This window comes from Rhagoletis pomonella, unplaced genomic scaffold (assembly GCF_013731165.1).
Source record: "Rhagoletis pomonella isolate Grant_MI unplaced genomic scaffold, Rhpom_1.0 Rhpom_scaffold_00005, whole genome shotgun sequence".
NCBI classification, from domain to species: Eukaryota; Metazoa; Arthropoda; class Insecta; order Diptera; family Tephritidae; genus Rhagoletis; species Rhagoletis pomonella.
The window spans coordinates 47,711,652-47,725,138 of NW_023458559.1; the positions used below are offsets into that span (position 1 = coordinate 47,711,652).

The window sequence follows — 13,487 nt, forward strand, 5'->3', positions numbered from 1 at the left end:
CCAACTCTGCCAGCAAGCTGCTGCCATCAAGTTCATCCGTGAAGATATTCATCCGTCCTTTGCTCCAAAGACTACCTCCCTGTCATGCGTCCCTTTGTGTTATATGTGTAGAGAATATTGCTCTCGGAGCCATCCTCGATGTACACAAATGGGTTAAATTGAAATTAAATTTTCCTCGGTGCCCATACTCCGAAGAGTGAGAGAGAGAGGGAGAGAGAGAATCTGCTATGTTCACTGTTATGATACCTAGCATCACGTTTAGAGCTAGCGTTGGAGTAGGGCGAAGTGCACCACTAATACCAATTAAGGATGTCCTTTTCATGAGTTCCAGCCGCATGGCTAATGTGAACCTTTCTAGTGAGTTCCACCAAATGAAGGTTTCATACAGCCAGAACCCTTTCTCTTCACAATAGCTCTTTTACAGCAGTGCTTTCTCCACTCGCTCCTCGATATTTGGTTCCCACATTAGCTTTCTGTCAATAATCACTCCCAAGTATTTCACTTTACCAGAAAGGGCAAGCGGAATGCCTCCGATCGAGGAAAGTTGGGCATAAGACGAGCTCCGTCTTGCCAGGATTAAAAGCGAGCACGCAGCTAGCAAACTAGTTTGTGACCAAATTTAGGTATCTCTGCATCAGAGTCCTCACTACAGTAAAATTTATCGGAGATTTTTTTTTCATAAAAAATTTTAAGCTCTTAACTCCCAACTTATTACGTCTTTGAATAAGATCCATGAAGGCTACAAAAATTCCAATATCTTCGACAGTATATATGTAGTTAATTTTTACTGCGTCCCGCAACACAGCGCTATTCCGAGAGGTGAGAAAGCAGACTAGTGCGTGAGTATGGGATCTGAGAGAGGATTAAAGGAAACAGATCAAAGCACACAGCCTCTCCTGCGATACCTCTATGAAAGAGTTGATAGAATATGTACACACAAGCACTTTATCGCGCATACTCCAGCCACCGCTGGATGAACGAAGATCACAGAGTTTGCTAAGGCTCTCAAAACCGCATGTGCGGACCTGTGCGAGACAGCTAAAGGAAAACTCCATTAGAAGGTTAGCTGGAGTTCGCATGAAAATCAGTATGCTAGATGTGTGAGAGAAGGGCACGTTTAGGGCAAATTAAAATTTCAAATGAGAATTTAAGCTGAGTACGTTTTATTTTACTTAAAAAACTGGTTTAATAACCACTAATGCTTTATAATCTGAGCACAAGTGCCTAGGCCCTTTTTTCAGTCGCTTATTTTTTTACGATTTAAACTACCGGGGCTATCACTGATCATTTGGAGGTTACATTTTCCTAAATTTGCGAATGGGAAACATAAGTTTTCGCACCTCATTTCTCTGAAATTTAACATTTTTAGAAACTTCCCGATGTTTAGTAAATTCTCGAAATATTCTTATAACGAAATATGTACATTAAGGTGTCTCACCAAAAAAAAAATTGCGGTTTTTCCACCGGATTAAAATTTTTTTATATTTCAAGACTTCCGATAAATATTTCGAAAAATATTATGAGCTAAATCGGTTCAGCTCCTCCAAAAATTTCAGTATTTTAATTTCATTGATACAATTCTAATAATTTTTATGCAGTTCTTTTAAGTTTAAACTCTTCTATCATCTGAGGTGGTTTTTTAGAAAAAAATTTTCAAAACTTATTTTATTTATAAAAAACTCGATTCTTGTAGGTAATTTCAAATCGGTCCAGCCCACATAAATTTAATATTTTCCGAAATATTTTCGCTTAAGTCTTAAAATATAATAAACTTCAAACTCTGATGAAATAACTGTACCAACTTTTTTTGTTTAGGTGGCTATGCAACCTAAACTACATATATACGAAAAATGTATACATTTAATAAACTGTGATATGTTCATTTAATAACTGCGTCACTTCATTTTTAAATTGTGAGAATTTGCAAATATTTGTTTAGCAAAAATATAGTGTTAAATATGTATGCACATACATATGTAAGCAGAGACTTGCGTGTCATGTTGTCTAAGAGCTCTCGAATCCAAATATATGTATGTACCTAGGTAGATCCTAGACGAACACCTAAATTCATATGTATTTAAATATTTACATACCTACTATAAGCTCTTGCTAAAATATTCAAACAAATTTATCTAACCATTTTATGTTTAAGCACCTCAAAACTGCAATCCATTGTAAAATTGCTTGGTAGCTACATACATATGTATCTATGCATGTAGGAAAATATTCAAAAAATTTCTAAAGTACATGCTGTTGACAGTTTGAGAGGGAGGGAGCAAGTTTTAATGAATAAAGTTAATGTACTCCAGAAATTCTTACTTGATATCAATTTTACAAGAGCGTACTGAAATCAAAATTTATTTAAAAAAATAATAATATTTCTTTTGTTTTATATTTTTTTAATTTTTTATTGTTTAATTTCATTTGTTTTTGTTATTTTATGGCCTTATAACAATTATATTCCACAATTTTTATTGAGCTTGAGGCCGTTTTTAATGAAAATCTTATTGTGGAAAAGCAACAATAATTTGAAAAAATGTTAGAAGTGATAGCTATTTCGGAAATCACCACATTTCCTCATCAGTTTTCTTTCGTTATGAAACTTCGATGTTTCGAAATTTAAGGCCGCTAATTTACTCAAAATCGATACTAACAACAATCCCTTGAAAAGAAGTAACATTATTATAGAATTTTGGAAATTGGGCGTGATATCGCCCACATCTAACTATATAAGTTTATCCCATTAAGTATAACTGAACATACTATCGAAATTGTTAGAAATAGGGGCAAAACCACTCTTCTACCATGTAGCGGTAGTTTTCAGTAGGGCTAAAAACTATATTTAATACTTGCACCGGGTATTCAATGTTCGGCTCCACCCGAACTTAGACTTTTTTACTTGTTACTAATTAAATTTTATTTTAATTTTAATTTATATTTTTAATTTTTATTGTACTTTATTTTACTTTGCTTTAATTCGATTTGATTTAATTTAAATATATTTTTTATTTAATTTTTATTTTAATATTTTTTTGCTTTTTTTACCCAATATCCGTTTAGTCTATTGCATTTATTATTTAACTTTTTTCTGATTTTGTCAATTCCCGTCATGAAGATATTCATTGATTGATTGAAATTATTAGCCATCCAAAAAGTTTTTTATTTCATACAATAAGTGGTATAAATCTGGTTTGAATTCTTGGAAATTTCAATTTTGTGGGAAAACGCAATCAAAGTTATATCAATTCATACAGTTGGTATACAAAAAGACAGATGGAAAAACACATACCTTCACCATATTTGACAAGTTTGGTTATCTGCTGGACTGAACATATTTTACTCATCAAATTTATTAATTGCATGACGAAATTTCCAAAAAAGGAAATTTTTAGTTACATCTCTATATTATTAAACGTGCGATATGGCAATTATTTAAATTGTTTGTGGTTTTCCTTAGCGGGAAGGCGAGACATCTTAATGTTTACTTTAAAATTTATTTAACACGAGCGAATGAAAAAGAATGCGGCACATGTCAGTACAAGCAAATATTTATTTTTCGTCTAAGGTTTACAGTAGCCGTCCATAGCTATGAAACGGAATTGGGCACAGGAAATCAATTAAAATAATTGTGTTTGTACTAGTTTAAAAAAAAAAAAGTGTGAAGTTTTTTATTTTCCTTGTTGACAGTTTTGAAGAAGTATTTTCATCGAATAACTCAGTCTTAATTTTATTAACATTGAGAAGCGATGTGTGAACAGCATGGACTATGGTCTTTCGATGGTCCCAAAGGTATGAATTAGAATTTCGACGTCAATTTCTTTATTACCCTGCTCAATATCATCACGGCACTCGGGCATGGAAGAAAAGTTGAGCAGCTTAGCAAATGAATCTAAAAAGCCGATTAAAATAATATGGACATAGTGCAGCGAATTAAAATACAGTGGCTCCGATGGCTAAGCCATGTCTTCCGAATGGACACCGACTCTCAAGTTCTGAAAGTATTAAACTCGGAATGCACTGGTGCTAACAGAGGAGGAGGGAGGAAAGACCAAGTGGAGAAGGACTTGGCTTCACTTGGCATTCCAATTGGCATCAGTTAGCAGAAACGAGGAACGACTGACACGCTTTGGTGAACTCGGTTAAAATCGTTTAGGACGTTGAGAAGTATACAAGCCCGAAAGCGAAGCAAATGCGAAGGCGAGCAAGACGGACATATACGAGACATTCCGAGAATTTTTTGGAATTTTTCGTATCCGTTCAGAATTTTCCCGATTTTCCGAGATTCCACTTTCGGTATTTTCGGAATCTCTTGGGCGTTTTGAGGACTTTGCCGGATTCCTCGCGTTTTATTTTTCAGATTGTTTCGGAATTTTTCCTGACACTTCACAATTTTGGGATTGGTTGCTGTATGCCCAAAGTATAATAGGCAAATCCGATCGGATATCCGAATCCGGCTCCTATTTTTTACATGGCACATCCCTAAAATTAATTCCGTGTATCCGCAATTATGCAGCACTTTCATTCAACTGCAAATTGTGTATAAATAAATCTAAAAGTAAATTACTACAACTAATTAATATCCAAGATATTAGAAAAGTGTGCCATAAGCTCTATAAGTGGTGCTTTCAATTTTATCTCTAATATCAAAAGCCACAGCACGCCGTATAACTTACCACTTATTTGTTGTTTGTTTAGGTGTTATACACAATTACTCGTTAAGTTTCTTATCACACATCACTAATTATAAACATTTAGCCAAAGCAAACTGATTCACATTCCAAAGTGTGTCACCGCCACTATAAAAGACATATTTACATATTTACACATTTACAGTAACAACAACAGCAGCTAACTTATTTCAACTAATCAAATAAATATTTACTTTATTTACTTACAGTGTTATAAACAAATAATCTGTATGAAGCGAACTAAGAGAGACTTTCGAAGAGGCAATATTTCCTACTGAGTACAAACATAATTTCGCCAGAGAAAATACAAATAAAAGCAGCAAAAATGACTACAAACACTATTTCGCCGGCAACTGCCACCCCTACTCCCGCATCCACAACCGCATTCAGTAATAGCAGTGCAGATCAACTCCCCACGCCAGCGCCGAGTAATAAGAGCTTCGACCAACTCACCTTTGAAAATTACAGTTACAGCGTTTACATGCACCCCACGCTGTCAGAGTATTATCCGAGTAAGTGCAGCTTTAAAATTAGTAATTATAAATTATTTAACTTTTCCTTTCTCCCCTCCACAGATCTCACACCCTTCGTCACACTTTGTCTCTTTGTGGGCATTTTAATTCTCATGCTAAACATTTCCATATTTCTCACGACGGTGGCTAAACTGAAACAACGTCTGCGCAAACCGCTACTTGCGCCCTCTATAGCACTCGTTTCACTCTATCCGCTCATTAGCCTGGTGGCGTTACTCACTCTACTTCTGCCGAAAATTTGGTTCAGCTGTCACACTGTAATGCATCTGTTATTCACTGTTGGTGGGATTATCTTCCATCAGCTGTGTTTGCACTATATCGGTTCGGAGGTGAGCTTTATCAAGGAAACCGCAGGTATGGCTGTGCCGATTAGAACACCGCCATGTTGCTGTTGTTGCATATGCTTGCCGGGCGTGACGCCCACGCGCGGTCGTTTTGTGGTGCTGCGTTGTATGGTGTGGCAGATGGTGTTCGTGCAGGGCAGCATAATGTTCGTATTGAATGGCATCTACTACAATGATATGGTAAGCACAGGAAGGGTTTTTTAATCATCGAACAATTCTTCACAGACACCAATTTCGGCTGTAAGCTTCCTAAGATTGCGCACGTTTATTGGACAAAGCTCTTACTCACATACATAGTAAATCTATATTTGAAGTATATGGGCATCCCGGCCAATCTTTTTTGGCTCTAAAATAGTGTCACACAAAATGTAGCCCGCAAGCAGAGCTTTTATGAGCTTTTGAGTTTTTTTTACCTATGTCCGACAGAAAGAGCTTTTAGTCTGCGCGATCAGATGAGCTTTTACCTTCTGCTCGCAAAATCTATAAAAAAATTTAGTTTTAAGTGCTGTTTGTGCTTTGGTCATTTTTGGTATTTTTCCTAGTTATCTTTATATCATTGATAAATTTCTTTCCAAAGTTTAGTCTAGTTAATTTATTGCAACAAATTTTCGATCGCTTGATGGCACACTTTATCGATAAAAGTCAAACATATCGTGCTCTATTCAAAACTCATTTTACTGGAATCCTTAGGAGATTTTGACTGCCATAGTATTTTAAATGATTCTTTAAATAAAAATAAAAAATTAACAGTTATGTAATTACACACTATGTTTAGTTAAACAAAAAGTTTCTTATTAAAAAGATTAAAATTTTTATTTAAATAACTCAGAATATAGAACAAATCTATAGTTTTAATTAAAATAACTAAAAAAGTTATTGGTAGATATTTTTCAGATTTGGTTAGTATTTAGTCAGTGGCAACCCTATACGAGTGAACAAGGTGAAAACTCTTTCTGGCCGACTCTGTTCCAAAATAACCAATGAGGACAACAGCATTATTTCTAAAAAAATGGTATTCAACAATTTTATTTAACTTGCGCCGTGTTTAATGAAAAATGTTGTCGAAAGTTCCACTGAACTTGTGATCTCTGCAACCAATTGTACCTATTGTTGTTTTCAGCAACAATTGTTCATTCAAAACGGCTGACTTTACTGAGCAGTTATTGAATATGATTTGTTATTAGACCAAAAAATAGCGAAAATTCAAAAAAAATAAAGAAAAAATCGGATACTATAATTATGGCAAACCGAAAATCATACTTTTTTTTAATTAAATTTTTTTTTTGCTGACAGGGAAATGCATTTTTTTCCATACAAAGTATGCTCAACAAAATTTTTATATGGAAGCACCTTCAACAAAAAAAATGCCAAAATTCAACGGTATTTTGTAGAATATACTAAATTTTTATACAAAAATAATGAATATTAAATAAAAAAAGGAAAACTGTATATACTAAGGATCAAAAGGGTATGCTATTCTATTGACTGGGAGTTATAAGCAGTGCTGCCGATACAGAACTCTGAACACATTCATCTCCGAACTTTTTGACGTAGGAAAAAATATTTGGAATTTTAGTTCAAATATTCTTAAAAGTTTACAGTTTTAAGGTCTTTTTATGATTCGACAGCAAATGAATATACTACATATATCTAATAATTATTCCTTTTTACCCACAACTGCTAGTGACTAGCCCGCAGTCCCAAATTAGGAAAATAAAGGTTACTCTACATATGGCTACCATGGGCAGGAAAGGGTTAAACCATCAAAGCTAAATAAGAGTATTTCCTAAGCGCCAAAAATTCGTCTAAGTAAAATTAATGCCTTAGATCCATTTGCATTGGTTTTATTCCATCCAACTCAACTTAACTTAGTATAACCATTTTTTGGACCTAGGCAAGAATAAGCTGATTAAATAAAACGTAGGCTAATTTTTGGCTTAGCCCAGATGGTGAATATGAATAAGTTCAATAATTGGTAAACTCGCTCTTGGCTTAAGTTGACGTATTGAGTAATCATTGATGATTTCTTACGGTAAGTTAAAATAAGTTAACTCTAACTAACTGAGCTGTAAGGCGAGTTGCCAGCCAATAAAGGTGCTTACCTCTTACTCAGTAGACTCCAAGTGCTTAGCCAAGTTTCTAATCGAAGACATCAAACGACTTAAACATTTTAATTTTCTTTGCCGCGTACTCTTTTATTCATAAAATTATTTACTTATCTCATTTATTATACCAAGTGAAATCGGTAGACAAACCAGCGGCGTCTGTTTGCTCGCTAATTGTCGCCCGCCTGCCCGCCAGCTAGCTAGAAAAGTAAACAACAATGCCAATATTGTTAACACCACTTGAGGCAATTCTAAAAACAAATAAATATAATAGGTTGAAAACGCAACGCAATCCGTAACAATAAAATTTGTATACACATTTGTTCAAACACCAAAAACAATGCGCTGTGCTTAGCCAAAGTAAAGTTGCGCATTTGACAGCGTCGCCAGCATAGCCTCGGTGGCGCAGTAGGCAGCGCGTAAGTCTCATAATCTTAAGGTCGTGAGTTCGAGCCTCACCCGGGGCATTAGTTTTTTTTTTCTTCTATTTATTTTATCTTGCAGTATGGATTTATATATTTACCACAAAGGTAGTATTTATAATAATTATTAATAACTTTGATGAATAATTACGTACATATGTACATATTTACATAGCTAAATAAGTAATTTTGAAATTCGTTCATTTTGCCTTTCCAGGATCTATTCCTCGATGTACACTTATACTTCTTACCATTCATCATTTGCTCGATTATACTCGGCGTTTGGGGGCTGAATATTACTGTGCGTGTGGTAAATAATCTGCATTCGGATTATAGCACTATGGTGAGTTGAGCTTGCAAAGAGAATCTGCAAAGTTTATTAATTAGTTAATTCTTTTTTAGAAAAAAATGTTTTGCCTACAATTAGTTGTGTTACTTTGTAAAATGCAGTACATAATTTTAGATCAACAATTGGATCGAGTTTTGCTTGGGGGCTTGTATCCAATGAATCACGTTATATACAAGCAAAGTGAGTTTACAAAGAGATTTTTTTTTACAAATACATATACATAATTTAGAAATATTTTTAATACTTTCATAGTTCTTATCTTAGGAATTTTTTAATACATTTTTAAGAAAATCTTTTCTTGAATTTAATTAAAATTTATTTTCAATATCTTTAAAAATGTATCGTATTTTTCTATTTAAAATTAATTGTTTATTAAAACTTTGATAAATTAAATACAAATAATTTTTTCCTATTTTAATTTTTTTAATATGTTAGTATATATCCACTATACATTTTATTTTTATTTAATATTATTTCATTTTATATAATGTATTTTATTTTATCATTTTTTAATTAATTTTATTTCATTTGATTTATCTTGATTTTATATTATCTTTTATTTAATTTTTTTTGTTTTATATTATATATTTATTATTTTATTTTTGTTTTTATTTGTTTTATTTATTATTATTTTATTTTATACCATTTTATTTTATATATTTTTATTTTATTTTGTTTTATTATATTTTATTTTTGTTTTATTGAATAATATTTTTATTGAGCTTTGTACCACGATTGTTTATTAGGAAAAATTGAAAAAGCAACAAAGTCTAAGCGGTAAAATTTATAGCAGCTATTTCAGAGATCACCACATCTCCTCATCAGACTTCTTTTTCTAGACTTCATTTTTTATTTTATTTTATTTTATTTTAGTATATTATATTTTAAAGTATTTACATATTTACCGTTATTTTATTTTTAACTTTAATTTTATAACTTATTATCTATTTTATTATTCAATTTGTACTACTGTATTTAATCAAAAATTAAAAGAACATTTCTTAGTCACTTAAAAAAATTATTTTATAAAATGCGAAATATTTTTTAATGCAAATTTTTAATTACCTTTCTTTAATTTTTCCTCTTTGCAGCCATCATCAACACTTTGATCTTAGTGGAAATGATTTTGGTGTCGCTATTCGCGCAAAATGCGTACAGAATTCCAATTCAAATCGAAGATAATTAAAGACATGCAAATAAGAATACTTTAAATATAAATAAGTTACTCAAGTACAGCACTAGATAAATATTTAGCTACTATTTATTATACTTAATTAGTTTGTTTGTTTCAAAAGTAGTCTACACACATTGTATACGAACTATTTGGTATTATAAAATACCAAAAAAGTAAAGTAGTAAGATTATTTTCATAAAATCTGTATATTATGTACTTATTGTTTGTGTTGTCTTAAAGTTTAAAAGGCCAAGAAGCTTAAAACATGAATTTTAGCACAATATTTTTTTTAATATTTTTAAATTTTTACGCAACTGCTATGGTATACATACCTACTGAGACACGCACGTCTATATGTATATATATTTATATTTAAGTAAAGCGAATTAAGCAAAATTGTGATAAAAAAATTTGCAATATGGTTAGTAATATTTTTAAACATCATAATGTAGATGGTTGGATTTTTTATAGAAAAAATAAACAAACAAAAATTCAACGCATATTTTACTTTTATTTGGGCAAAAGAAATATCGATAACATACGCTCATGAAAATAAATATATCGATAAAATTAACTGCTTAACAGTGAATCAATACTTTATTCATTACAACTTTAACAAATGTATCGATAATTATCGATTACCGAAAACGGCGTCGAAATATATGAGAGAAAACATTAAATAAGGTAAGGACAAATTTATAAACAACACCGATATTCATAATCATCAATTTTTCATGTTAATAATTTTATTTGTCTTTAATAAGTAGGCGGAAGTCCTACCGAAAGTTATTGGTGGTGTGTAATCAGAAAAATTTATTATATTCCATTTATCAATATCCAGAATGGCGTTACCTTATTATGTTATTTCAAAAAAATTTCACTTAAATGTCAAGCGGCAAAGGGATTGTTTGTAGGAACACTGAAGAGGAGCCAGGCTTCGCAAACTCACAGTGTAGACAGTGTGCCAAATAATGACAGTATCCATATATATATAATATATATAAATATATATTTGAAAATTCATACGTAAACTGATGTGTTTGTGTTTGTGTTAGTTTTTTATTTAAAATTAACCCTCAGATAACACATGTTAAAAAAAGCACACAGTTTTGATCTGTAATCAAAATGGATTTTAATCCTAAAGATAAATTCCTATTATTTAATCAAATAAACAAGTCGTTTCAAGTAACAGTTTTATATAATTTTCTATTCTGAATACAAATTTTTTTGTTTTGGTTTTGTTTTAAAATGATGTTTAAATGTTTTATCTGGAAAAAAATTCTGCTCCTGAGTAAATAAACATTAAAAATTTTATAACAGAACTTTTTGCTGACCAAGTCGTAGTAAAACTACACATTTTTTTCAAGTTAATTTCGTACATTCTCTCTATTTCCACATTGGAAAGTTTGGGTAGTGGTATTTTCTTTGACGGAACTCATTCCGGATCCAATCGTTTACGCTTTAGACTCGTACTAGAAAGGTCGAAGGTTTTAAATAGTGCTGCAAAACCATCGATGTTATCTCGGGGGCCAAAGCTTAAACTTTGATTTTAAATTTTGTTATACTTAGTTTATAAAGAGATGAAAAGTGGTATTGTTTGGCTTTTAAATCCGTTCAATTTAATACGTGTAGATAAAATAATATTGGAGCACCCCCTTTCCATTTATCCATGGTTGTCTTTAAAACTATCAAAAACCATCGATGGTGCCACTATCGAGGTTTGCAGCACTACTTTTAAAAGTTCTGATCCATTTATTTTCCTGTAAAATCCTAAAAAAATGTCAAACAGCAAATTACGCTCTAACGTGAGAGTAAAAAGTGAGTAACAATTAAAAAGTACGACAACAAAAGCATGTTTCCTGTAAAAAACGTCCACCAGTGATCGCTTGACATTTTTCATGATGTTACCAGAAGAAAAAGTTTGAGCAAAATCTTGCAACTTCATTCTCTACACAACTCTCCAAGACTCGCTCTCATTTACAGGATTTTGGAGTACGAGAACATTTTTCCTGTAATTTACTGCAAGTTCGTGTAAAATCCTGTAAGTTCATGAAGTACTGGATCAGAGCTAAAATGATTCTCATACAAACGTGCTGTTGGTGGCAAAGACATGTGACAAGCTAGCTCCCAATGTTTTGTTTTTTCAACACGTATGCGGCATTATTATTTTTTTAGCTTTCTATATTTCTTTTTTTGTTAAAATTTTCTTGTGTTCACGATTTCAAAAAAAATTAAAATTCAAACTAGCAAAAAGGATAAAGAAAGTGACAACAAATTTCAAAATTTTAACTAACACACTTAAGCAATTGAATGGTCGCCACGAATAACATTGCCAGCTCCAATTTACTCAAAACTAGTGTTTTCGCAGATTACCGTTAAAAAGACTCTCGCTTATTATAAGGTCGCAAAATTTCTCAATTTCCATTAGAAATTAATCTACGCTCCAAAGTCAATAGTGAGTGGAAAAACGTTTTAATGCAAGTGACCATATCTAATTTAGAATTAACAAGCGTAATGCAAAATTGCAATAATGGCAAAAAACGTAAAGTACATTTCGGAAATTGGAATGATATGAAAAATAAGAGGATAGTAAATAGTGGGGAAGAATATTCAGAAAGAATTGGGGAAGGGGTATTAAAAAAATTACCAGAAACGGTAATTTGGAAATCGTTGTAAGTGAAGGAGCTGTGTTAATATCAATTTTGGTTTTGTATTCCCCAAATTTTCAACTGCGCTTGTTCTCTTCACTGCTCAAGCTTCATATTGGAGACTATTCAAAAGCTAGGGTTGCCAGGTTTTTTATGCGGGAAATCAGTACGTTAGACTGTTTCATGCTAAAAACAATCAGTACTTTTCAGTACATTTTTATTCAAAGCTAAATTATGAATGTAAGTAACAGACAATACTTTAAAACGCCAGAGTACTTGTTTTTAACAATATTTTGGTATATAAATAAAACATAGTTTATAAAAAATAAAAGTGTCTTTCATTTAACGTGAGTGTACACATCATTGTAGCACACACAGAAGTCAATAAATTATTTTATTTTTTTAAGACATTTTTGATTAGCAATAATAAGATTTATGACATTTTTGAATAGCAATAATAAGATCATTTCCATCTTCGGTCTTTAAATAGTCAACGAATTCTACACATTTCATATTAAAATTACTTTTAATTTGAATTTTACTTTAACAAATTTTATTAGAAGCCGGTTTCTCTCTTTGCGCCAGGAAGCAAACTTTATACTTCCAGTTGCTTCGTTTGGATGTGGTATTACAAAAAAAAAAAAAAAAAATAAAAAAATACATATTTCAAACTGTGGAAAAGTACCACTATTTAAGGACTTCATCTATATTTCGTCGTGGCTTGAATTCATTTTTTCAACTACACAAAAAATTTTAAAGACTAAGAATTCGCTGAAAAGAGTATCTAACTATATGTCTTGTATGCAAAACTCTTTTCCAAGGTCAGTAAATTGTGAAAAAGGAATTGTAAGTTATAGGCAAAAGCCATTCGAATATTCAAATTGGTGGCTATTAAACTGAAATTTATTTTCGAAATAACTAACTACAATCGACAAAGAAACGTCAACCTTACTTTTAAATTATTTAAGCTCCATCATATCATCGCAACTGGAATGTAACGACCCGGCGATATGCCCAAAAAAGGATTGATCATTTTGTTGTATTAATTTCTTGGGCATATAAAACATTATCCGAAGCATGTCAACTGTCAACTATAAATTATTTTCTTCTAACTTTTTACAGTACAGTTTAAGGAAGTTGCGATGTTATGTAAAAACCTTAAGAAAATCTTAGAGTATTTTGTTTGAATTGAAAATTCAGTACAAATCAGTACAAGTTTTGAAA

General features: G+C 31.8%; 1 protein-coding gene and 1 non-coding gene across 2 annotated transcripts; both read left to right on the forward strand.

The window, feature by feature from the left end:
- The first annotated feature begins 4,906 nt into the window (after window positions 1-4,906).
- On the forward strand, window positions 4,907-9,991 carry LOC118739912 (organic solute transporter alpha-like protein). The gene is made up of 5 exons (XM_036471412.1): window positions 4,907-5,200; window positions 5,264-5,745; window positions 8,310-8,435; window positions 8,495-8,621; window positions 9,533-9,991. The coding sequence occupies exons 1-5, from the start codon at window positions 5,014-5,016 to the stop codon at window positions 9,625-9,627; spliced, it is 1,017 nt and encodes a 338-aa protein (XP_036327305.1). The 5' UTR covers window positions 4,907-5,013; the 3' UTR covers window positions 9,628-9,991.
- On the forward strand, window positions 8,065-8,137 carry Trnam-cau. Its single transcript has one exon. It is a non-coding gene; the product is annotated as a tRNA-Met (tRNA).
- Window positions 9,992-13,487: the final 3,496 nt, after the last annotated feature.